The sequence below is a fragment of the Dysidea avara genome, chromosome 8, assembly GCF_963678975.1.
Source record: "Dysidea avara chromosome 8, odDysAvar1.4, whole genome shotgun sequence".
Lineage (NCBI taxonomy): Eukaryota > Metazoa > Porifera > Demospongiae > Dictyoceratida > Dysideidae > Dysidea > Dysidea avara.
The window spans coordinates 6,928,666-6,956,441 of record NC_089279.1 but is presented as its reverse complement, the minus strand read 5'-3'; the positions used below and the strand labels follow the sequence as shown (position 1 = coordinate 6,956,441).

At 37.9% G+C, this 27,776-nt stretch overlaps 2 protein-coding genes and 1 long non-coding RNA gene across 3 annotated transcripts; all 3 read right to left on the bottom strand.

Annotated features, from left to right (window-relative positions):
* Positions 1-4,164: 4,164 nt before the first annotated feature.
* On the bottom strand, positions 4,165-18,246 carry LOC136263910 (vacuolar protein sorting-associated protein 35-like). The gene is made up of 18 exons (XM_066058533.1): positions 17,367-18,246; positions 17,172-17,315; positions 12,254-12,343; positions 12,104-12,200; positions 11,910-12,042; positions 11,679-11,855; positions 10,723-10,930; positions 10,593-10,676; positions 9,496-9,702; positions 8,611-8,759; positions 8,352-8,550; positions 8,233-8,298; positions 8,090-8,185; positions 7,912-8,034; positions 7,695-7,862; positions 7,136-7,384; positions 5,528-5,674; positions 4,165-4,422 (listed from the first exon to the last, which is right to left on the bottom strand). The coding sequence occupies exons 1-18, from the start codon at positions 18,234-18,236 to the stop codon at positions 4,249-4,251; spliced, it is 3,381 nt and encodes a 1,126-aa protein (XP_065914605.1). The 5' UTR covers positions 18,237-18,246; the 3' UTR covers positions 4,165-4,248.
* Positions 18,247-22,488: 4,242 nt separating this feature from the next.
* On the bottom strand, positions 22,489-25,565 carry LOC136263609 (uncharacterized). Its single transcript, XR_010704725.1, has 5 exons — positions 25,469-25,565; positions 25,319-25,416; positions 23,594-23,742; positions 22,921-23,041; positions 22,489-22,877 (listed from the first exon to the last, which is right to left on the bottom strand). It is a non-coding gene; the product is annotated as an uncharacterized lncRNA (long non-coding RNA).
* A 101-nt stretch (positions 25,566-25,666) lies between these two features.
* On the bottom strand, positions 25,667-26,526 carry LOC136264716 (tyrosine-protein kinase Mer-like). The gene is made up of 2 exons (XM_066059493.1): positions 25,871-26,526; positions 25,667-25,829 (listed from the first exon to the last, which is right to left on the bottom strand). The coding sequence occupies exons 1-2, from the start codon at positions 26,524-26,526 to the stop codon at positions 25,667-25,669; spliced, it is 819 nt and encodes a 272-aa protein (XP_065915565.1).
* Positions 26,527-27,776: the final 1,250 nt, after the last annotated feature.

Here is a 27,776-nt window from a genome sequence, read left to right as displayed (position 1 = left end):
TCGTGAAATCTTTAAAGCAGCCAAGTGCATGCATGATCACTTCAGCGCTTTCTCTTGATCAGATCTAGACATCATTGACTAGAGATTACATATATAAACTTTTTTTATAGTGACAGAAATAGCTGTATATCAGCTAGCTATAGCTACAGCTCACAAATTGCCTCACAGTTATAAATTAATAATTGTAAGGCAATTTGTGAGCTGTAGCTATAGCTAGCTGATATATTTTCTACCAACTGTGCATGGAATGCCCTTTATACAGAACACTTTATAACCTAGTAGCTAAATCATGTAGCCTACTTAGCATTTCCTTTGCTATTGCTATAATTGCTGTAACGGTGCTAATTTCAATAGCTAATTATTTTTTCCTTAATTTGGCTGTTAACAGATGCTGGTTAGCAGGGCTTCCTTTCAATTGCAGTAGCAGTGCTTCTGCAATTGTATTAAATATTCATGTTGCAGTGTAAATTAAAGCTTCTTGTAAGTCATCATGGGGTTAACATACGTATACAAATGCACAGTTGATAGAAGACCAGAAAGTTATCGACTTCAGAATAAAGCACGCTGTTACTTTCTAGTGAGAAAGTCTCATCTAACTGGCTTACCACCCTTCCTCTATCTGATCATGGCTACGCTTTACATAAAGGAACCTTTCATGATGCTCTTTGTCTTCGATATGGTTGGCAACCCTCTTCATTACCTTTAAGTCAGTTGTGTTTGTGGGAAACCTATGACTGTTGAACATGCTTTCAGTTGTTCGTTTGGTGGTTTTCCTACAATCAGACATAATGAATTGCGGGATATCACAGCTGTATTGTTGTCAGAGGTCTGTCATAATGTTCGCACTGAACCACCTTTACAGTCTTTGTCAGGAGAGCAGTTCCACTACAGAACTACTAATGTTGAAGATGGTGCCCGCCTTGATGTGAGTGCTGAGAGTTTTTGGGGACAGGATAGGAGGATGGCATTTTTTGATATAAAAGTATTTAACACTTTGGCCTCCTCTTATGTCTCTTCCCCTTTGGCTCAATGCTTTCGCCATGCTGAACTTGACAAAAAGCGTATGTATGATGAGCGAGTTCGTGAGGTTGAGAGGGGTGCTTTCTCTCCTTTAGTGTTCTCCTGCTGTGGTGGAATGGGACCGGCAGCAACTGTAGTTTACAAACAACTTGTTACACTTATTTCCTAAAAACGCAGTCATCCTTACAGTCAGACATTATTCTGGATTAGGTGTAAGCTGTCCTATTCCTTACTTCGTTCAGCAATAATGTGTTTACGAGGGTCAAGATCTCACCATCTTCGGCATCATAATTTGCTTGATCCGGCAATCGACTTGGCCTGCTCTAACAGTCTGGAACCTGAATAGCTAGCTAATGATGTGATGTGTATATGTTTTTATTTTATATCATCTCTGTGGTTTTTCTGACCGTTTGAAAAACAACAAAAAAAAAACACTAGCTGGATTTAGCTGTGGTTAAGTGGACTAGGTCATTTATTTGTAGATGCTCTGCAGTCCACTTTCTCACATATAATTATATATCCAGATGATTAAAAATAGTCCTTAAAACACTATACACGTACATTAATAGTGTAGGAAAAGCCAACTAATGTGCTAAAGTTATTCTTGTAGAAAGATATCATGCACTATATATAAATAAATATTCCCATTACTAAAATGTTTTTATTGTATAGGCCAAAGGTGTCATATTGGAGTACTAGCTGCTGGTCCTATGTATCACTCCATGTGTGCCTCCAAAAGAAAAAACCCATGAAGAAACTTGAGTGTTCATTTGGCACACCAGCACATCAGAGAAGAAGTACTATTTAGTGACTGTTAGAAGAAACAAAAATAAGTGTAAAAAGGCAAAAAGAAATTAAGGCTAAGCAGGTATAGCTATACATAGAATGAGAAACTTGGACCAGAAGTGAAGTTGATAAGGGGTTAAAGTACATTATAGATATAGCATGGCTATCTAAAAATTTAGCACTAAAACCTGCTCCTTACCATCTGTACTTACTTGGTAGTCAATGCTTGTAGGAGAATTAAAATTGTTGAAATCAAAATACTCTAATAGGACAGTCAATCACAGTAACTCTATAATAGAACATGCAAAAAGCAAAAACTCTGTATAAGGAAAGAAGACTAATACTGAAATTGAACAATATGTAATTGTACCAAACATGCGTACTGCCTTAAAATTCTTGGTTTTTCTTTTGTGCTGATCAACAAAAGCATAACTTTATTGTGTGCTATTGAAAAACCTATTTGTGTCCACATATATAGGCCTGCGCCGACCAAATATGATAGCATAATAAAAGGCATAATAGGCTGGAGTGCTATGCCAGCATTATGCTGGAATATTAGGTGGATATTTCAAACTATGGAGCTTAATTCCATGAAAATACTCCCTAATAGAGCAGTCAGTGCAAACTGCAATAGAGCACTCAAATGCATAATAGAACAGTCACTTTATAGTGAAATACTCTAATAGAGCATTTACTGATGAGAGAGAGGTGTCTTATTTTGCCAAGACTTGCTGATGCCATTTTCCCTGACTAAATATTTGAAAAAAAAAGAAGACAGTAGACAACGTATGTACAGGGATCTAGACTCACTGGGTGGACAGTACAAGAGCCCTGGCAAGACTTACACTATTAAATTACAATAAAATAATAATTATGGCATGCAGAAAAGTTCAGTTTAGGCAAACTGGTAGATCCCAGTCCGGGGAGGTTCTAGAATTAAAAATCATGTATGAGCAGGAGACAGCAATGCTAGCAGCCTGCTCAAACAGAGATCTATTGTCTCCTTTGTAACTTCACAAGCATTGGTCACTTGAGCAACTGTGTCTGGCATAAAATGGTCTAAACCACCAATCACGATGGAAATGAGATTAATAGATAAGCTGGAAAGCTGAAGGTAATATTGGTAAACAGTCATGCTGATCTTCCTTCCAAGCTCTAGCAGCCAAAAGATGTTGCTGGGTATTGGTGGGGATAGTTAGTTCAAAAGTAATCATTGGAACCAACACTAAGTCAGGTTGCTAAGGGTGCAGGAAAGATTGATTGGAATGGTGCTAGGAGGGCAGACACTATAGCAAGATATCCTGGAAGAGTTTAAATTGTCAGGTAAGTGCTGTTGGAGTCCGTGAACGAGAACCTGTAGGACTGAATCATGTGAATCCAAGACAATTGTAACAAATGTTGGCATAATGCAAGCATAATAGGAACACTGAAAGAGCATAATGGGTGAAAGCATTTTGGGAAAAATTTGAGCATATTTGATTCAGGCCTATATATAACCAAATAATCATTTCAGCACTATAATATAATTTTAGCTATAGTATATTATGTGAATAGAATCCTATAACATTATATCTAATGATTTCACTGGCTTCTGATGTTTTGAGTGATAATATACAGCTCTTAGCATCATGATCATTTCCTACTCGGTGACCACATGTCAAATCTTTTTGTTAACTAGAGATGGGGGCCACGGAATATTCTTTTAAATCTCCCTATTACTCTTTCTACTTTCTAGCAATTTATTCTTCACCTATTATTCCTGAAATCATGCCCTAAAATGTTTTGGAGTAATCCCTGATAAATACATGTATTTTTCTGCAGCCACAGAGGCAATTACTAGCAAGTATGAATATATAGTAGCTTAGAATATTGAGATACTCTAATAGAGCAGTCGCTTTACATTTGGGTGACTGCTTTACTGGAGTAGGTGAAGCACTCAATTAAGGGTAACATACATGTACAGCTATTTTTTTGTCAACATTTGGTAGGAAAAATGTATGATTCCTACCATTTATATAGCACTATCATACTAAATAACATTTGACCTTTCCAGTTGATTTCTGAACTAAAAAAAGATCAATCTCTTATAGTATGTTTAGTGTGAAAGTGGAAGAACAGGTTATATGGTTTTTGTCCTGATTGTACACATTTGTATGGTAAACAGGTTTCAACCAATGTAAGTGTGACATCAATATTAGTTTCTAAACAGACAATTTAGAAGTGACTATTAATAACAGTTATGTAAGATTTCTCTACTGTTAGAGCTTCCAGTCGCCTTCATAATTTTGTACCTAGCTTTTAGGTCTAGTACTTTTGTAGCAGCGTTGTGGGTCCTTTGACCTGGTGGTTTAGTGCCGATTCAGTATTAAAATTTAAATGCAACCAAACCAACAAGCACATGGTGTCACTGAAATAATAAGTCATTAATAGTTCAAAATTTTGCTATACTCCAATGCCATCATAACATGAGCTATCCCCAGATGACTGTAGAAATTTTATGTGTGATATTGTGTTAGTAAAATGTGTCTTGATCATGTTTGCCTCCTCATCATTGTCTAAGTTAATTACTGCTTTCTTTGCATCACTTATTAAACTTCCCAGCATTGATGATGATATCTGGAAATGACAACAAAAATTGTTACACACATATACACAATCAAGTTGTAGCTATACGTACCATAGCTGGATAACAAATATTCACCAGTTTCAAAATTGACCATTCATCAAATTAATGAACTATATTTTCTATCAGCTTATATTATAAATTTCTGCCAGACTATGCATGATTTATATCTTAGTCCCTTCCAAACTTTCTGTTATACGAACTGTGTTCTATTAGATAATTTTGCCTAAAGTGTATGTTCTATTAGAGTATTTTAACATATAAATGTATGGGCTCAAACTTTCCATTATCTAAACACACCTAGGGCCCGGATAATGGAGGGACTACCGTATAAAGTGTGTAATAATAGTACTTCCAGTTTTTGATCTTACACTTTGTTGCATAACAATTCAGTACGTACAGCAACATAATTATTTGTCAGGATCATGTGATACTAAAGAAGGTACTTTTCCTCCAAGATAGCCAATCTATTGTGAACAAGCAAGATCATACTTATTATGGAGGCAAATGTTTCTAGCAAAGGTAAGGCTATACAAGTTGGTAGAACATATAGGAACAGATGTAGTAAAGTCTATGATGTCTCTAGCAAGGCAAATGGCAAGAGGACAGCTACTCCCTGGTAAAAGATAAGGTTTGTAGTAGCATTGTTGGTTTTGGCATTTTGGAATCAATTTTTAACTTGCTTCAAAGCATCTCTTCAACCTTCATCAGCTAAAGAAATGTTAGTGGTCTGATATTTATGGCCAGAGCTCCCTGGAGACCTGATGGCTAGGGATAAACATATGAAACAAAATTCCAAGTATACTCTGCATTACAAAATTTATTATGGAATGCAGATCTATAGAACTTGCAACTCAATTTAACTTCTGGAATATTTTATACCTATAACTCTCAGCTGTCCATTATCACAAACCAAAAGATGCCATTGAAATCTCCATGAGTACATAAATTATGTTTTCGTGCTACATAGTTAATGAAAACCAGATGATATACACAGCTAAAATTAATCCTATCATAATTTGTGAATCAGGTGCTGCATATATCCCATTATTACTTGTGACATGCACACACAAACACACCATCCAAACAACTGCTAACCTCTTCATTCCCTTGCTCATAAAAGTACATATAGTTGTTGAGTAATTCCACTAACAGTTGTGCTTTGAGCTCTAATGCGTCCTCACAAGTTACAGCAACACATCCAGATTTTCTTAGACACTCAACCACCCTCTTACCATCACGACACTATACAAAACAAGTTATATACCGTATTCATGGTGTATCTACAACACTGTGCATACCTATACACACAGTACAGTATTTGTGGCCCAGTTTGGGAAAACCGGTCTTATCCCCCATGTCAGCAGATTGGATTTTCACCCAGAACACAAAGCTACAAGAATTAACTACCTAATTTCACAATCAATACCAGCAAGACTTGAGTGGTCTGGTTTTGCTGGCTGCTTTTCCCAAGCCCAGTGGTGATCTGTACATGCAGTGTGGGGCCTTAATGGAAGTCTGATCAGCCTTGGGATGGCTGTATGTGGCTGTACAGCTCCATGGTGTTGAATAAACGCGCGAAAATTTCACATGGATTCCTACTTAAACGGTATAACTGTACCGTTTGATACCTCTGCTGTGAATTTCCTTTCATTTTAGCCAGTTTTGAGACCTGAACGGCCCATAACTTGGCCTAGTTCATACCTATGACTTCCTTTTCGATTTTTTGAACAGCCTCTTTCCCTCCTTCCAGTCCCCCACCTCCCTCCTCTTTTGAAGCTCGCCTGCGACAGTCAACCACGGTTTAAAAGCTATTTAAAATGGCAGGAAACTTGGTTGTTGGCTACTTGCACAGTGGATGCCCTGGAAGGTAAGGTGGTGTAAAATGTGTGAAAATTTGGTATGCATAGCTTCAACCATTGGCAAGCTACAACACACTAAATACTTAAAACTGGCATTTCTCGATATTTTTAAATAGGTGATAAGACCGGCTTTCCCAGATGGGGTCACATTTATGTAAGTGCGCATAGTTTCTGTGAAATCACAATAATAAATCATCATGATTTCAGTATAGGTTTCAGTTAAGAATTTGCTGGATTAGGTTAACAGATTTACTCGTGTAGGTTACCTTATAGCCATGACCATTGTAAAGAGGAAAACTGTGCATGGTTTAAATATTTCATGTGTCCTTTTGTGCCTGAATTTTATCCCAACAAACATGTATGTATATTCTGGTGATGTCTTAAAGTTTTTATTTATTTATTAAAGCTTTTCAGTGCAAAAAGGTACAATGTACAGAGGTGTGTATGTATTAATAAATTATTGATTTGATAATGCACTGATGGCACACTGGCATCCTGTGCCAGTGCCCAAAAACAAAAGTAATTATAATAATTAAATTAGTTCTATTTATGTAGGAATTACAGTAAGTAAATCTATTAAATAAATTAGATTACAAGTTATTAATATTACTACAGGTGGTCAAAGTTCATGACGGGTTGACTGTTGACACAACTGCCACAAGGACAAAGGTAATGGAATTTATGTGGGTCATCAGAACTAAAGTGTGTTATAAAATGATTCCAGAAAATTTTTTTGATACGTCTTTTAATAATGTCTGCAGGTAAACTAATATTGATGATTGGCAGGGAATTTCAAAGTCGACAAATTCGATTAAAATTCCCTGTGGAAATTACAAATACTAACCTGAGATATTGCAGATGAGCTTTCAGACATCATTTTACCAGACCAAAACAGATGAGCACATAACGCTATACCTCTACACTGATCTGGCTTTTCTGCCAGTTCAGAGCAACTTGCTATTAACTGTTCACTGATTGTGTTAAGGTTCTCCTCCCCCAGACATGTTAACTGTTCTACTACTGACACTATTAACATGATGCCATCACGTTGTGCCTTCTTATCTAAGTCATCTTCCTCACACAGTAACAATGCCTGTGTAACATGGATGAAAGTGTGAATATAGAATTTCATATATTACAGCTAAATAAAACATGCCCCAGTGAACAAAGAGTTTTCTGTACAGGAAATATACAGTGCTCCCTCGGTTATCCAAACAGTAGAAATGACTGCTCTATTAGAGTATTTTGTCTTTTTCATGTTTTGATCCCAAGGGGGTCAGATAATCAAGGGAGCACTGTAAAAATTGATTGCATTCCACTAATGTAACTAACTACATGAAGTTAAATATTTTCACATTTCACAAATTTTAACTTAAGCACCATGAACAGAGATACATGCACACCTGACTGAGAAAGTCATATGTGCTGGTCTCATCTTGGATCTGATTAGCCGTCAGGGCTCCTTGTATTAACAACTGCAGGCAGATCTCTGGTGTGATCTCATTGAGAGCAAATATTGTCTGACAAGAGAATGTGAATATGTTGACTGCTTTCCTCTGCCATTGACCATCCTATAGTGTTACAATGATATGACAGAACGATAAGTTTTATAACACCAACCTTCTCCTGCAAGCTTTGATAAGTCCTTACCAACCTGTAAGCTGCAAACACCAGAGGAGGTAGAGTGTATGGAAACCTCTGGTCACCTCCAGTGCCAAATAATTTTTGAGCAGTCTTCAACATCTATCAACAATGTTAATATACTATACATGCAACTTATAGTAAGCAGTTTTTCTACTTTATATTGTTGGTCAGCCACTTTGGCCTTCAACAAATGTACCAACTTAGCCATTAACCATTGTTCTTCTTCACACAAGTCCTCACGGTCAGGCAGCTGGTAAGGGAAAAGGTCACATCATGAGGTCACATGATATAACATACAGGTTCCTTGGGTTGATCAGACTGGTCTTTTACAAGAGGTGACAGCAGGTTGAACAGTGACTTCAGCTAAGTAAATGTAAACAATACATGAGTCATATTGATAGGTAGTAATCACTTACAGCATCTGGTGTGGTTAAGTACATGTACTTCTCCACTATGGTAGCGGCCAGGTGAACTGCTAACTGTTTACGACCCTGATAGTCAAACAGTTGTAACACCTTTGGGTAGTACTCCAGTTGTAAGACACACAATGTGTTGTCACAATATTCCAATGGTACCATGAGAAGCTTTACAAGTTCTTCACTAGCGATACTGTTGCTATATCCATACAACATAAATGTATGGTATAATAAATAGTGGTCAAGTGATTCAACTTACTGATCTAAGCTTGGTTGCTGTAACAGGTCAAAAGTGTAATGTAACACTTTGTTCACATAATTAATATGGTCAGGGTAGACCTTAAAGGCAAGATTAATCAGGGACACCAGCATTGCTATTGTATCTTCTAGCAACATGTCAGGATGTCTCTGAAAACAAACAAACAAAAATAATAAATAAAAACCAAATGCTCCTTGCAGCTGTTATTGCTAGCAAGTTGAATTCTCCACAATTATAAATATGCTTAAATAGCCTTTTCACAAATGTAGCAATATCACCAAAAAGAGTCCAATAGACACCAATATTGAGAGTGATTGGTGAGAGAGGTAACAGCAAATTGGACAATAAATGACTAATGAAGGAAAATTGGTAGAAATAAATACAGAGGAATCACAGAGTAAGTAATAGGCCTGAGCCAAAGATGCTCAAAATTTCGCCTAATCTGCTTTCAGAAATTTCCCTAAATTTTCACCTATTATGCTCTTCAGTGTTCCCATTTGGTTGTATTATGGTCCTAGGTTAGCAACATTTCTTACAGTGAAGCTCAATTAGAGCATTTCACTACAAAGTGGCTGTTCTATTAGAGAGTATTGATCTAAGGAGCTATGTACAAAATGCATTCAAGCAGTTTGTGCAGTTTGCTCTATTAGAGAGTACCAATCTATTTTCAAGGAATCAAGCTCCATAATTTGAAACATCCACCTAATATGCTAGCATTATGCTGGCATAGTAATCCAGTCTATTATGTTGGCTAAGCCTGAGTCACATGGACAAGCTACAATGGTTGCTATAGCTACTAGAGGTACAAAAGTGGTTCAGACAGAAAAAGGACATGGAGCTCCTCAATACTGATGGCTTCAATTTTGCAATACTGGAATTACTCACCTGTACAATTTGAGATATTTTCTTTAAAAAAATGTCAAACAATGGCAGTGACGCAGGGGTCCCCTCAGTAGCACAGTAGTGGGCATATGTAGCAATATGATTTATTAAGCAAACAATAATACTTTTCATGTTGACTTGGAAGTGAAGCTCATCACAGTAATTCAACAGAATATTAAGTGTTTCATGATGATATTCACCTGGAAATACCTATAGCAATAAGAACAAATAACATTTTTGTTGAATAACATTATGCTAACACATCAGATAAACAGTGCAAAATGTGCTATCCTCACACTCCATTCACTTTGCTTGGTGGTATATAGAAAGGGTGCATCCATGAAAGTAACTGGTAAATACATGCCCATGTATTGCGAGCTTCAAGAGAGGCACTGGAATAGCATTGTGTTCCAGATTTTTATTTTTGTCAGCTATAATGCTTGAGCCCACATAGCCATCAATAATACTGACTATATTGTATTATTAGCCATAATGCTCTGGGAAGTTGAAGCATAAGTTGGCATTGGTCCATAAAATTTTTCAAATCTTAATTTTCACCAGAGGCCCATACCCCCTTAGAATTACCTATTGGTGTCCATACATATCAGGTTTCTATACAATACAAATACCACACTTATGGCAACACTTCTTAGTTGACTGCACAAGCAATTCTAGTTATTTCAAATATCTCGAGTTCCTTGTAAAAGCACATTTTGCTTCAAAACACCCCCCAAATCAAATCCCTCAATTAATTTTATGCCGTCCAACATTACTAACAATAATACATAACTCCCTATAACAAAACACTCTACATACAACCCCATTCCAACAAGAAGCAATTTTATACTCCCCCGTTCACCCCAACTAACAACATCTCCTAAGAAATTACCGGAAAAGCACAAAAACAAACCAAATTAAAAAAAATTAATAATACTTTTCAATTAATGTAGCTAGGATTTTTTTGGTGTGGACAACAGTTTGCTATGTAGATGGTGAAAAAAGACTTGGGATGTGGGGATGATTCATTGCACAAATCTATGGTAATCTGTATGGTTTTGAATTCTTAACAGTACTTAAAAAATAGTCTTTACAATATTCACCTGTATAATACAATCCATCAGATAGTCCTGAGCAAGGACATTTTGACAAATAATCACTTGCTCCATCATGTAATGTAGAACATGCTAAAGATGAGAGTAAAGCTTTTGGCTTTAAAATGCAATTACACACATTTTTATACTTGTTAACATCAATGCTTTCTAGTTGAGACAGTCGAACAAGGCTCATTCTCACAAGGATGTGCAACTGTCTTTCTTCATGCTTACAACACTCCTTAGTCTTCTGTGAATTTCTTTGATACTTCATCCACAACTTGTTCATCTCAGAAAAATTGGCCAAAATGAAGTCAATTGAATCGTCCACTGTTCCATCAATTTCACTTTATGAAAAATATTTTACAGTAATTATATATATCCCAGTGAACGGGAGTATCAACATTCTATGTTAGGTGATAACTAATTTATCACCCCAATGCATGGGTTGTCAATTGGTTGGGAGCAAACCTTGAAAACAGCCATGTTGCACTAGTAAGAAGAGGCAGACTGGGTATTGCTTAATGTTTAGTGACCATGATGTATGTTTGCGCTACTTGAGTCTATTTAGAATCATCACCAAAATTTGCTTATTGATGGTTTATAAGATGTGATTCGCAGTAGCTATATACCAGTATATCTATATTATTATTATTAACACTTTACAGTGACCAGCACTGAAGGTCTACAGCAACATGTGCTGCAGCCTTAGGATTACCTAACCTAATTTCAAGGACTTAGACTTAATGACATATAGCTGGAAAGGTGTAACAGAAAAAGGGCCAAAGTAAGGAAAAAATCCCTCCAACCCCAGGATTTGAACTGCAGGTCACCCAATGTCTAATCGGGGCCACACTCAGTCTTCCTCCAGGAGGGATGGATTTTCTTCCTTAAACCTAAAGTATTTATTATTAACACTTTACAGTGACCAACACTGAAGGTCTACAGCAACATGTGCTGCAGCCTTAGGATTACCTAACCTATTTTCAAGGACTGACTTCGTTATTACCCTCATTGCCTCAGACTCAAGTCACATAACTACTGACTTATCTCCCTCTAACAATCATTGTAATATACATAGTAGCTACTGCTTACCTTTCAGCATTATCTGGGAGAATATTTTTAGTACATTGAAGCAAGTAATACCTCAGAAACAATCCTCTCAATGGATGCTGTACTTGACAACACATCTCTGTTAAACACTTTAAAGTGTCTTTCTCTGAAGACACTCCTAATTTCACATACGCCATGCTGACTGTGATCAATAGGTAACTGCATGCAGAGATGAAAGATACAAATTATGCCTACCAACTAAATGCAACCCACAAGCGAGCTATATCATCATCAATACGTTCCACTTGTTCATGCAGTTCCACCTCAGTCTCTTTAGACAGTTCATTTGCTAGTTCATTAGTCAAGAACTCCTCCAAACAATCCAACTGGTGAAATATGTGCGTAACTAAACATTAGTCAAGGAAAATGGCATAACATAATTGTGTGTATTTAGATCACAAGGATACAAAGACTAAAATAGTTTCTTGGTGAAAGAAGTGATGTTCCCAGCTCACTTAATATTGTTGAGGCATGTTTCAATACATCTACCAGTTGGTTACTATCCTGATATGATCATATTATTGTGTCATTTCATCTACAGTCCATCAGTCACTCACCATGCTGTGTGTAATTTCAAGGGCAACCTTGTCTACTACTGAGCACGCCGTATCTAACAGTTCAACTTCACTGACATTCTGTATAGTGGTCTATATGATGAGTTCCACCACAACAGTGATATCGATTGTACATACCATAAACAATAAATACTAAACCTGACTCTTTTATATATATAAGAGCAAAAGTTAATTGTAAACAGTAAAGTGTAAGAATTTCAATTTCTTTTAGTTACTGATTTCCCTAGCAACATATCTCTACTTAAACTTTAGAGTTCAAAGGGAAGTGCATACACTGAGTGTGTCTTGCACTTATTATTGCTACATATTGTGAGCACCAGCTTGCACTATTAGGTTTCCACTTACACTGCTGTAGGCCTCTGATTTCCATTGTCACATTAATTAGAGTGTGGATGGAGTTGGCAACTCTGTTTGGAATAGGTATTTTACATTCTAAAAAATGAAGTGTGTTTTGCACACAAAAACTGTGTCATGGAATGCACTTTGGTGTCACAGGGTATACTTTTTGTGTGGACTGTAATTTTTTTAACTGATAACTAATCAAATGGTTGTTTATTATTATGTTACTCTGCGACTGTTTTATTAGAGTATATGATTGTTCTATGGGACATGCCCACTTTCATCTTGAAGGGGGTTATTATTTCTGGGGCTAGGTATGCCATTTTATGCCCATATAGCCCTTTGTGAAAGAAATTTAACATCTTCTAAAACTTGCCTTACCTGTACTTCAAGCTGTCACGAATAAACTGCCTCACATAAACGACCCATTGAGCAAAAACCAGTCATTTTTGCAAAATTCTATTTTGCAATAAAAACACATAATTATTGAAATAAAATATGTGTGCTACATAAAAATTTATGTACATTTTAATCGCATTAGTATGCACTGAAGCAAATCTCAAATCAATAACAAGAAATACTAAGTCTTATTGTTAAGTAATAACAATAAATACTTAGGTTTAAAGGAAGAAAATCCATCCGCCTGAGTGTGGCACTCAACTAGACACTGGGTGGCCTACAGTTCTAATCCTGGGGTAGGAGGGATTTTTCCCTTTCTTTGTCCCATTTTCTGTGGTACCTTATTGTAGCTACTGTAGGTTAAGTAATGTTTAGGTCTATAGCTCCAGCTTGTTAGGTTAGGTAACCCAAAGGCTGCAGCACATGTTGCTGTCAGACTTTCGGTGCTGGTCACTGTAAGCTCTAATAACAATAAAACCTATACACCATCAGATTTGCCTTTCATAGGGAGTAAGAAAATCTTTGTTTCATGTTTATACAGCGTAAGGTGTGTGAGTTATTGGTGCATATTTATGGTGCAAAGGTTACAGTTGTCATTTCATTGTTGGAATGGCCTTCTTCTTTGTCCGCACAGAGACGTACAGGGAAAACCTATACCTTTATCAGTTTGCCAGTTCGTACTGAACATTCATAGCTTGTTTCAGCTGTGAGTTATGATTGATTAAATAAGCGTCTGTGATTTATTGCCATATTGCTGTTGTACAAATTGAATTTATTCCTGTTCCAACTAAATAGTGCTATAACTCCAAGACTATTCATCACAAAAGGCTAAAACTTTGACTGTCCACTCCTTTGTTACTATAGATAATAGAGAACAATAAAATGGAATTTGAAGAATGTGCGAAAAAGACCAGTTTTCGCTCAATGGGTCACATTTTAGCTCATGTGGGTGTGGAAAGACAAACAAACATACATAATACACACACACACACACACACACACACATACATACACACATTTTTTCTGAAAAGAATTTCAGGAAGCAAGGTACATGTCCACATGTGGCCTTCAACAAGCTGTGGGCACGTGCCTGGTTAAAAAAATCCTTGCCATGTATACATCACTGTATATACAAAATAATATAACAAGTAACAATAGTACACAACAATAACAAACAACTTCATATGGGGTTTGGTCTGTTGTTAACAACCTATTTAATTTCATATTTAGAATCCTACAATAACAGCAATTAAAAATGTTAATGCCTTACAATTACAACACTACTATAAAACCAACTAACGGATTTTAACACTGATTTCTCACCCAGGGGGTGGGACTAGACCGTAGCCCCCCCTAGAATCATCTATGCAGCATACAACTCCACAACACACAACAGGAGATACTTGTGAGAAGTGGAACTGACTATAGCTATATGTGACATGTGTATTAAGCAGGAGCCTATAAGGACTGACTTGTGGTACTCATGGGCTTCTGTAGCTATTAGAAATGGGGCTAAAAGTAGGGCTGAGCAATATTATCGTTTTAGCAATATATCGCGATATTTTGAAAGTATTGATATCACGATAAATTATTTTGTTATTAACTATTGTCATACCATGCCTGTACTTACTTATTATGCAAACCTGGTTACCCCTGCAGAGAGGTGTGAACACCATAACATAACCTCAAAGCATGTGTTACAATAACTGTTACTGTTGTTGGTGATAGAGGTTAGTTTGCTATTACCTATAAGGAATTCCTGCAGGGATACTGAGCAGTACACCATGTAACACAGCTATGGTTGACTTATTTGTAAGTATCATGAACTATTCGGTATTGTCAAGAGTCCATAATATTATTATTATGGACTCTTGGTATTGTGAATAGTGCACTTTAGTATCAATTGTGATACCAAAATAGCAGTATTGCTCAGCCCTACTAAAAAGGACTTTGAACAATGAACTACAGTTGCAGGAAAAATGAAAATTTATGAATTTGGTTATAAAACAAATCTAGCACTTGTAGTGTGAATAACATTATTTTGTATGGCTTCAACAAACAGATAATCATGCTGGAGGGCTAAAGGTTGAATGAAGGGGAGCAGGTTTTAAATATTTCTTGCCTCCCTAAACCTAAAGTGCCCAGTTACCTCCACCACCATCCCTCTTCTCCCCAGCCCTCCTTCCCTCCATCCTTCTCAATGCAGTGGAACCCCAGCCAGATCGCCATTCCGCCAAACCATTAAGACTCCCCACTCTCATCAACAAACAAAGACTAGTCCCAGCAAATGACAACTAGATGTGCATATAGCAAATACCCTTAACAGCATGATGACCAGTAGCTAAAAAGATGTTTAATCATCATTTTGACAATGCCATAATGTGAGTCAACAGCATCATAAACAAAAGTAGAAGACTTTATTGCTACTATATATAGTTTATTGGATTGCATCATTCAGTATTATGTGTAATACAAGCAGAAGGAATTTTCAGTTTGATTAGCCACAAAAAGTAGTGAAACAAGACATTTTACCCTATAATTAGGGATTAAATGTCTAGTAGTATATCTGCAGGTGTAGGTGATCTCCCTTGTTTCACCACATTTTATGGTATGATCCCTATAATCAAACTGAAAATTCTTAATTTTTCCTTCTACTTGTTTCTTTACTTTTATAACATAATTATGACTAATGAGAACCCACATGTACAACATCAAAAGGAAGAATGACACCACAAATGGCATTAAATTAATTTTGCGTCTGAACACATGTCCCAACTATCAATTATTACTGAAAAGCGAAGTACTATTATGCTCCATTTTCAGCCCATTATATAGCGTTACAAATGAAGAACACTATGAGAAGGATCTCTGCAATCAATCCAGTTACAAAGGAAAACTCAATTCTTGTTACAGACTTTGGGAAGCTGTTTCTCAGTGCTACTGTGAATTCTGTCAGCAAAGATAACAGGTAAGTCCAAGAAGTATGCATTGTATGTACTACGGTATGACAAAAGACATCAGTCAGGGTGAAGCGACATCTAACAGTGAAAAAATCTGGCCCGTAGCCTTAGTGGTTGTCGAGTTCCACTTGTCTGCAGGCATCAGGGTGGCGGGCAGGCAGGCAGTTAGTCAGTAGAAAATTCTGCTAAATATATATTTTAAATTCTATAGCAACTTGTCGGAAGCACTGCTTTTGGACTTGCTTATACCTCACCAAGGCGCCATGGTACTGTGAGGCTGGTTTTAGGGTGATATTTTTTTTGCCAGATCTTCACAATCCCTAATATACAGTACTATTGTACTGAATAATGCTATCATACTGTATATAATTAGCTATAAAGGCAGAAACTACAGTGGAACCTCAGTTATTCGAATCCCTTGGGGCCAGGGTGTGGTCCATAAGTCTGAAAAAGTTCATATCTCTGAAACTGTGTATAAATAATCTTAACAGAACATTTTAAAGTATCAACTACCCTAATAGAACAGTCACTACTCTAATAGAGCAGTCATTCCCTTAGTTCGGTTAAACGAGAATCCGGACAAGTTGGGTCCGTATAAGTGAGGTTCCACTGTATCAGCCAATTTTACAAAACACTATAAATTGTGTTGTGTACTGCTACATACATATCTCACTCATTGACTCCCCCATCCCCCCTGTATACATCCAAACATTAGATAGGATATAACTAATTTAAAGCAATGTAATTCTTAATCACTTTCTCAACAGTTTATGAGGAAACTTTAAATTCTAAAGAACTGTCCCATGCTTTTCAAGCCCAACATTACTACACATGATGTATTGGGGTATTATAAGTTATCCTACTACCAAAACTAAAAATGGAACAGCAAAATGGTATAGGTAAAATGTAAATTTATAGAGCCAGGTGGCTCTAATATAATAGGGTGCAACTCCCTAAAAAGCCAGGGTGAAAAAGGTTGTGAAATCAAAGGTGATGGTTGATCAAGAAACGACTACAACAATGTTAAGTGATGTGTGCTTAAGAGGTAGACAGTAGCTTGACTGCTTATAGAGTATGAAGTGAAATAAAATATTTCTGTGCAAGCAGAATAGGCTCATATAACTTTCTATTTAATTATTTATAACAAAGCATTGTACACAATGTATCACTATTCACTACACATGTATTTCATTTTCACTCACATCATCAGATGATACAGGATCAGTCAACTTAACTCTTTTGGTTGAAAATGAAGGAAGCCTAGATCCAGTTTTAAACATGTGCTTCATAGACCAATGTTGCTCTTTATGCTGACCACTCTGGTCTCTACTATTGTGGCTCATTTCCTGGTCAGACAAGAACTTTTAAATGATATCTCTACAACTATTTGTTATTACCTTTATAATCTTATTCAATTTTCTGCGTACCACTGAAACATCTGGTCGTTTTCTCGGTTCATTATCCAGACATTGCTCAACTAGTTTCTTCAAAGCTGATGAAATACAAAACTTGAGATACTCCTCTCGTCTTTCTACCTCTGTTTGTATAAACATTAAACAGTTTGGTTCAGGCCACTGATGGGACATGACATGACAGGCAACACAACCTAGTGAGAATACATCAACTGGTTTACCATACTGTGGTGTGTTTAGTGCTTCTGGTGGCATGAACTCAAGAGTACCAGGTGTCAGTGTGTGCCACTTATTCACAGATTGCCTACTCTGCTTAACAACCTTTGCCACTCCAAGATCAGCTATTTTCGCCACCAACTCTTTAGTGAGAAGAATGTTATTAGAAGAAAGATCCCTGTGAAGAATATTCTGACTGTGTAGATATTGCAAGCCTTCTGATATATCAACTAGTATGGATAATTTTGTACAGAATGCCACTGTGTCTTGTTGCTTATCAGTCAGGAATTGAGTTAGGCTGGTGTCCATCAGTTCCAGTACAAGCCATGGTAGTTCAGTGTCTGGTGTGGGGTAATAAACACCAATCATTTGTACTACATTGCGATGGTGGATACGACTACAGTTAATACACTCAGTTAGGAAGGATCGCTTTATCCTTCTGTGTTCTTCAGTACTGACGCTGTCCAGCAGAATGGAATGAACCACTTTGGCAGCACATGGGGTGTCGCACACTTTTACTTCCACTACTCGTCCATACGATCCCCTACCTAGTTCTCTTCCTGTGCTCACCACTTGATGCAGCTCTACTCGCTGTAACTGGTCACTTGAGATATGTGAATTCGAAGAGATTCGATTCATACTCGACTAGCAATTACGATCGGGGTATATGTCACTTAGTCATAGACTAAAGTAGTCTATCGGGCGCAGGCCAGGAATGTATGGCATTAACAATGACGTCATTATAATCATAATGGCAGCACGTGGCAGCATAGATAATGTAAGCGACAAAAAATATTATAAGGCCCCTATTTGGTGATTATTAGTTTCTCATCCACCGCCCGCATCCTTCTGAGGCTACCGCATGGTAAGCCATTATTTATACTCTGTGCAAGCTCAGAAGTATACACGTGATACCAAATCGTTATATTTTTTTTGTTGATAAATGCTACAATGCACTATGTATCCCCAGGAGAACTGTTGTTTTCCTTAGCAAATTACTGCAGTGGATCCACCTTGTTGCAATCGTGTTCTATCGACTTCATCAAAGCAGCGGGCTTTCAGTTGACTGTCGAAAAACAGTTGGCGGTCACGAAGAGTAGAATCAGCTGGTGAAGGAATTGTTTGTAGTAAGAAAGAAAGACAATTTGGACAAGGTCTGTACATCAGTGTGTTAATATTATAAAATAATGGCCTAATGGTAATTCGACCCGTAGTAATGGGAATCGATTTATTCACCCAACCTGATGTCAGCACGTGATTATTTTTATTGTACAGGCGCTTATATATTTCTTTACCATGGTCAACTGTGTCAGCGTGTTGGCGTGTTTTTCAACAAAACATTACTGGCGAGTGATTGGTGACTGTTTTAACCATGGCCAGGACTTGTATCTAGTCTGACGCGATCACAGCGAGATGACACCTGTTTTTTTTATTTTTTTTCCCCGGTCCTAATGTCACTCCCTTCCTCCCACACATCTCTATAGAATGCTAAGAAAATAATTGAAAAATTAATTATAACCTACAGCATGCCCAGGGTTCAATGGGCAGGCAGGTGCCCCTCAGCAACAGCAAGATCAACTGCTGGAGGCACACACGGACACTCAGTTAGATCTTGAGCGTGATCCCCTGATGCACATAACTGAAGAACGGAGCAAGGAAAACCCCAAACTACAACGGAGCCAGCCCATCACCACAGAATATGGGGAATTCCACTTCTCGCTCAGCAGGCGGGCAAGATGTTTATAAGTGGTGGTAGCAGCCCTTCCCATGCTACCTGAAGTGGAAAAAACAAGTGGGGTAAAAGCAAGATCAACTGTTGGAGGCACACACGGACACTTGGATCTTGAGCGTGATCCCCTGATGCACATATGACATCTGTTTTGAGATCAGCAAAGTAACCAGATTGAGATAGCCGCTGAGCTGGCTTGATAGCTTCAATATGGAAGGTACATAACTAGTTTATGCGAGGGTTTATGTCACTGGCACAATATGTGTGTACCAAGTATAACCTCATGTAGGGCTGAGGTAATCACATGAGTTATTTAACTCCAATGTAGTTTTAGCAGCAATTCTGTCCCCCAAGCAAGAGTAAAATAATGTCCTAAGTAATGCAGTGTCATGCACACTCAACCTATGCAAGTCAGGCAGTGGTGGGGAATTGCAATTATAGTTATTAGACAATTCTTCACAAGTTCACTCTAGCTACCATAGATAATATAGTACAATTAGGGATTCACAACAGTGATGTCATTTCCATAGGAACTAATAGTTTTATGCATGGGCAATCCTCGTTACGGGTTTGATGGTCTTGGTTACAGGCTCAGAATCAGCCTCAATTCACAACCTTCATACAAATCTTCAGTTATTGGGGACTTAGCTAATGCTTAAAAATTCTTGTACCTTGTCACAATCCTTAGTAATAGCACCACAAAAATTATTGGTGCCACCATAGCGAAGAAGTTCTGAGACAAACTGGCTGCAAACTGCAGTGATTTGATAACACTTACTTAATCTAGTAGTGAATAGGAAACTGTCATGGTAAATTCAAGAAGAAATGAAATATAGTTAGTGAGATATGGCCACTCAAAGTCCCTACCCGTAACGAGGATTGTCTGCAGTGATGTCACCATTGCGAATCCCCACTTGTACTATATTATCTATGACTACAAATCCTACCTGGAAATCTGATACATGCATGTGCCTCTACCTTGAGGACTGACAACTTCTAAAGGTAGAAATATCCATGGCCCAACCAGAAGTATGTGGGGTGTGACAATAACGTAAGTCCACTCTCTACACACATATAATTAAGCATAAACCTTACACTGTTATAGCCTAATTGAGTACACTTGATCATTCTTTGTACTGTACACACTACACATATTTAACTAATGTGGTGATCAAAGAACTGTACATGTCCTAGTATCGCCTTTTTCTTGATTCACATGATTGTATGTGTGTACAGGCTTCCTCACTTCAACAGTCAGTCTGACTGTTCCACAAAGTTTACACATCCAACATGGAAAAAGCCTCACACTTCAATGACACTGTTTAGCATCTGTCTAGTTAATAGTGTGCGTGCATTAAAGTTCGGGATGACTGCTATGTATATGTGGGTCCATGCCAGGGTTGAAACCAGGTCAGGTCATCTGGACTTATGGAATGTTTAGGTTTAACGTGGACTAGATTGTACGTAAAATGAATTATTTAGTTTGATGATGTAGAAGTGTATTAACATGTACAATAGCCTCATCCCAATTTGTGAGCCATATCCACTGATCAGGGTTATACATGGAGTCGTGTTCATTTGTACATTGCAATCTGTAGGAATGTACCAGTCATGGTGTATCAGGCCAGCTTCTTTTTTGGGAGCCACAACCTTGCTGTCTTGTATAAACTTACACAGAGCCATGCTTAATAACTGATGTTTAATTATAAAAGCTTACCTGTTTAGTTACCAATGTACTTATCTTACCAGTAGATCTAGAGCACTGATAGTGTAGCTCTTGGTGCATGCCTTAGTTTCAGTTAATCCACCAGATAGAACGTCATTCGAGTCAGCAGTACTGACCCGGTTTCAACTCTGATATATGTGTCCGTTTGATATTGTAGCTGGTTGACTGTTTAGTATGGTGTCACTGTATAAGGCTGTGTGGATATTGCTATCTAGGTCATAAATACCTTTAGTCCCTCCAAGCTATGCGTTTGTATACAATACTACACATACACTACTCATACCATGATGCACAGCTCAACACTTCTTAGTTACAAGTTTTAATCCAACAGGTTTCACCATGTAGCAAAGAGGCCTGACGATGGAGTCATTCTTAATGATGACTATATACCACCTACCGACATTAGTTCACCACCGTACAATCCACTTCTTTGCTGAGAGAAGAGCAGACAACGTTTTCAGCTTTTCAGCCACCTTGTATGGTTGGTGAGTTTGCCAGTATGCAGTAATTGCAGTGTAACATAGACACTTTAGGATCAACCACCAATAGTGTCTTTTGGGCTAGTTTATGAACTAGAATACCTCTACATTCTGAAGGTGTCCTATTTATGAATTCCACTGTACACTAGCAGGCAGAGGTGTACACACACTACACTCCACACACATTCACACATACACCACTATACTATGTACACTCAAATGTTCATGTTGTAGAAAATGATATTGACACTTTTAAATTTTACTCAAGTTTAGCTGTATTCCACTGCTCAGCTCAGCAGGCTGAAGATCCCCTGAAGGCCATTAGCTACTGACACTCCAACTTTAGCATATTATGTAAAAACAAAAAAATATGTCAGTCGGACTCAGTTCAATAGTCCAGTTCATGATTAGTTACACCCATTCATAGTACTTATAAAAATTACAAACTGGCCAAACCTGCAAGGTTCTAACATATATGTAGTATTTGGATTTAGTATTAATTTTGTGTATTCCTAATTAAATTTTTAGGTATGTATTGAGGAGAGGGTAACTCTACCAGTAACATGCCTAACTGTGTTGGTGCTTGACAAGTTTCACCATGCTCAATGACAGGAAGAAACATCGACACCAGGCTTACAAGATGACAGCAACATCAGTGTAATGGGACAAATAGCTAACACAGCAGAATTACTAGTGCAAGAATTGATAGTAATCAAAGCTAGCAGTGTAAACTTGCAACCCATGATATAGTATATAATACTTCCCAAATATAGGTCTGCTTATACAGGGTGATTAAGAGTTAATTATTTAAGTGTTTGGCAGACCAAAGTCAAAGGTGCCACTATGAACAGATTTTCTCCATACTATGGAAATTTTGAAACAAATGATTGTGGGACAAAAAGTATCATGGAATTCTGTTGTAGCTCTAAATGTTCCCTCACAACCTTACTTACACAGCAGTTTGTTTTGCACAAAAGAATGTACATATTTTAGTAATTCATAATTTCGTGTACAAAGACACCAGATTGACAAACAGATAATAAACAGCTACATCACAAAATCCATTTTTACTAAAGAGCCGAATTGTCAGCATTATTAAGGTTGGCTTTCAGTTTCCATCAGAATAACCTTATACAGGTGACCACTATATTATGTGACGGTTTCCACTTGTGCACGAAAATGCCATTGATATCAGTCCTGCCCATTTTTCAACCAGTTCAGGCCAGAGACTCTTGCTAATTTCACTCTGCTAGTCTGTTTGGACCTCATCATTGTTCACACATAATTGTTCTGTTACTATTACTGTTCCAGTGTTTCTCATTCCAATAAGGCTATCCATACTTGTGCTACACATGCAGTCGATAAATAGTAATCATCACTGGTTGTTGCCTTGAAGCTTTGTGTATTCTTCTAACATGATCACTTGCTTGGCAGTTTGACTTGACCACTGTCATTATTCTAGAGAAAGATTTCATGTTGTAGGGTAGTGTACAGTCATCTTCCACTCTCTCTGTTGATCAAAGGAAACAACACAGTTCATGACTTACATTATTGAATATAAAAAATTAAATTATACTGAGGTATCATCTACAACCTACATGGTGTTAGCGTATAGTATGCAAGTGCGTGTGTGTTGTGAGGCAGCATAGCCAACACAGTTCATAACATGCCTCAGTTAGTGGCAGCTCTAGTGGCAGCTCAGTTAATGGTAGTTGGGTCATATAACTACAGATTGTGAGACCTGGACAGTAGTCCTGCCCCAGGAGGATTTGCTGTACAAGATGCAAGTGTCTGAGAGGTGCACAGGCATCCCAGTGCGTGGAAATAGATGTTTGCTTTGTATGTGTGTGTGTGTGCATGCATGTGGGCATGTATGAATGGCTTGTGTAGTATGTGTATGCCTACTATGTCATGTCTGCTAGTGTGTAGTGGAATCTGTAAATAGGACACCTTCAGAATGTAGAGATATTCTAGTTCATAAAACTAGCCCAAAAGTCACCATTGGTGGTTGATCCTAAAGTGTCTATGTTACACTGCAATTACTGCATACTAGCAAACTCACCAACCATACAAGGTGGCTGAAAACTTTGTCTGCTCTTCTCTCAGCAAAGGAGTCCAGCATGGATTGTATGGTGGTGAACTAATGTCGGTAGGTGGTAGTCATCATTAAGAATGACTCCATCATCAGGCCTCTTTGCTGCATGGTGAAACCTGTTGGATTAAAATTTGTAACTAAGAAGTGTGTGAGCTGTGCATTATGGTATGAGTAGTGTACAATTATATAATACTATACAAACATGTAGCTTGGAGGTGCTAAAGGTAATTACGATCTACAATACAACGAACGGTCAAGTGTACTCAATTAGGCTATAACAGTGTAAGGTGTACGCTTAATTGTACGTGTGTAGAGAGTGGACACACATTGTCACACCCCACATACTTCAGGTTGGGCCATGGATATTTCTACTTAAGTTGTCCTCAAGGTAGAGGCACATGCATGTATCAGATTTCCAGGTAGGATTTGTAGTCATAGATAACATAGTACAAGTGGGGATTCGCAATGGTGACATCACTGCAGACAATCCTCGTTACGGGTAGGGACTTTGAGTGGCCATATCTCACTAACTATACTTTATTTCTTCTTGAATTTACCATGACAGTTTCCTAACGGTGACATCACTGCAGACAATCCTTGTTACGGGTAGGGACTTTGAGTGGCCATATCTCACTATAACTATACTTTATTTCTTCTTGAATTTACCATGACAGTTTCCTAACGGTGACATCACTGCAGACAATCCTCGTTACGGGTAGGGACTTTGAGTGGCCATATCTCACTAACTATACTTTACTTCTTCTTGAATTTACCATGACAGTTTCCTAACGGTGACATCACTGCAGACAATCCTCGTTACGGGTAGGGACTTTGAGTGGCCATATCTCACTAACTATACTTTATTTCTTCTTGAATTTACCATGACAGTTTCCTAACGGTGACATCACTGCAGACAATCCTCGTTACGGGTAGGGACTTTGAGTGGCCATATCTCACTAACTATACTTTATTTCTTCTTGAATTTACCATGACAGTTTCCTAACGGTGACATCACTGCAGACAATCCTCGTTACGGGTAGGGACTTTGAGTGGCCATATCTCACTAACTATATTTCATTTCTTCTTGAATTTACCATGACAGTTTCCTATTCACTACTAGATTAAGTAAGTGTTATCAAATCACTGCAGTTTGCAGCCAGTTTGTCTCGGAACTTCTTCGCTATGGTGGCACCAATAATTTTTGTGGTGCTATTACTAAGGATTGTGACAAGGTACAAGAATTTTTAAGCATCAGCTAAGTCCCCAATAACTGAAGATTTGTATGAAGGTTATATTTTGTGAAGCGAGGCTGATTCTGAGCCCGTAACCAAGACCATCAAACCTGTAACGAGGATTGCCCATACATAAAACTATTAGTTCCTACGGAAATGACATCACTGTTGCGAATCCCTGTACTATATTATCTATGGTGGCTAGACTGAACTTGTGAAGAATTGTCTAATAACTATAATTGCAATTCCCCACCACTGCCTGACCTGCATAAGTTGAGTGTGCATGACACTGCATTACTTAGGACATTATTTTACTCTTGCTTGGGGGACAGAATTGCTGCTAAAACTACACTGGAGTTAAATAACTCAGAAAGTGATTACCTCAGCCCTACATGAGGTTATACTTGGTACACACATATTGTGCCAGTGACATAAACCCTCGCATAAACTAGTTATGTACCTTCCATATTGAAGCTATCAAGCCAGCTCAGCGGCTATCTCAATCTGGTTACTTTGCTGATCTCAAAACAGATGTCATCTCGCTGTGATCGTGTCAGACTAGATACAAGTCCTGGCCATGGTCACAATGAAACAATCACCAATCACTCACCAGTAATGTTTTGTTGAAAAACACGCCAACACGCTGACCATGGTAAAGAAATATATAAGCGCCTGTACAATAAAAATAATCACGTGCTGACATCAGGTTGGGTGAATAAATCGATCCCCATTATGATACACTTATAAAATGTCTATTTTATGGCTAATTACCTTTATTTTTGTTAACTCCATATAAACCTGTGAAATTTCAGGCCGTTTTTTTTGGGATATGATGGAGACATGACTTCACTAGCTCTTGTAAATCTGGTGGTTTGCAATACTTGAGATAATCTTGTCGCCTCTCAACTTCTGTATAAACCTTCATTCTTTTACCAACAAGTACTACTTGTGATGTTGGCATAGGCCACTGGCTAGACATGACATGTAAGGTAACACAAGCTAGTGAGAATACATCAACTGGTTTGCTGTAATCTGACGTTGCTTGCAATGCTTCATGTGGCATAAAAATATGGTACCAGGTGCTCGTGCTAGATATCCCTTTGATTTAGAGTAATTACTCTGCTTAACAACCTTTGCCACTCCAAGGTCGGCTATTTTTGCTATTAAATCATTTGTAAGAAGAATGTTGTTAGAAGAAAGATCTCTATGAAGAATATTCTGACTGTGAAGATATTGCAAGCCTGCAGCAACATCAACTAGAATAGATATTTTCGTACTAAAAGAAACCTCCTCTTCCTGCAGCTGCTTATTTTTAAGGAACTGGGTCAGGCTCATATCCATCAGTTCCATCACAAGCAATGGCTCGAGCAATGGTAATCCAGCGGTATCCAACTTGGGGTAGTACACTCCCAACATTTGCACTATGTTAGGGTGATGAATTTGCTTGCAAGTAAAGCACTCTTGGAGAAACGACTTCTTTGCAGCCTCGTATTCCTGAATACTTACGTCTTTCAGAAGTTCGGGATGAATTTCCTTTGCCGCGTATAATTTCTCCCTCACACTAACTTCTATAACCCGACCATACGAACCACTGCCTAGTTCTCTTCCTGTGATGACAACGTTACGTAGTACATTTTCCTGCAAGGAAGCTTCCAACTCGGCTTCCATTAACTCAATAGACTGCAAGGATGTGGCACACTCTGAGCCGTCACACTATCGCTCGCTCAACGCCTCTATAGTTTATACAACGAAAATGCCTAGGTACAACAGGGCAGCAGGGTGAAACTCGGGGTGAAAGTCACACCATAGATAATATACCCATCCAGGGGCGATTCTAGAGATTTTGCTGAGTGGTTTCCAAAAATAATTATGGACCATAGTGTATGATTTGCACACTGATAATCAGGTGATTTAAGGGTGGCACACTGGAGTCACCGCACAGTGCACAAAGTGCACTCAGCGAAATGCGAAGCATGAGCACTCTAGGGGGGGTCTGGGGGCATGCCCCCCCCAGGAAATTTTTAAAAATTATGACAGTTGAGATTGAATCTGAATGCATTTTCAGGTATCTCACTATGCTCACAAAGTGTAAAAAATTCTATTCAATCTGAATAAAACAACTTATTTTCTTATAAGAGATACATGTACAACAGAGGTAGTAAAGTACCGTAGCTACACAACAATATAAAAGTAAAAATTATTAATCTTCTCCATTTTCATGCACCCGGAATGTTTTGTAGCAAAGATAGTTATCACTTTGTCAATGTCAATGTCTATTATGGTGATGGATGTTCATCAGTGCTAAGCCAATGAAGCCAAGCATAAAGAAAGGATTACTTTTTCCCATATTTGTGTGTGATGGAAAGCAAGTACCTTTAGTTGGCTTAAAATGATTGGTAATTGCATTCAGCCACTTGTGATCACTTAACCTTTTACCAACATATGAACTAAAATCATTTGGTCTAGTAGGGTTTATAAGGTGGTGCAGTAGAATAGTACTTGAACAATCTTAAGAATTAATGCAGTCCTTGTTTGCACCCATGTCTTCAATTGTCGCTTCATTAGATACTTCAATTGTGTCTTCATCAGAACTGTCATCTGAATCTATGATCACACAAACAATCTCTTCTTCATATTCTCCTGACTGCCTTCACAAACATCAGAACCTACAGACATGCACAAGATTAACTGCTAGCACTATATCCTATAGCGTAATAATGTAAACACCTCATTCTTTGTTGTTTGCAATACTAAGCACGACTACGTAGTTGGTACTTGCTAACGCTGAGGTTGAGCATTTGAACACACTACTCTAATTAGCTAGCAGTATTTGATAACTCACAATTCTTTATAATGAGCTGCATCTAACTATATTTAATGAAGTCACTAGCCTTGCTATTATAAAAACATTCTTTCAC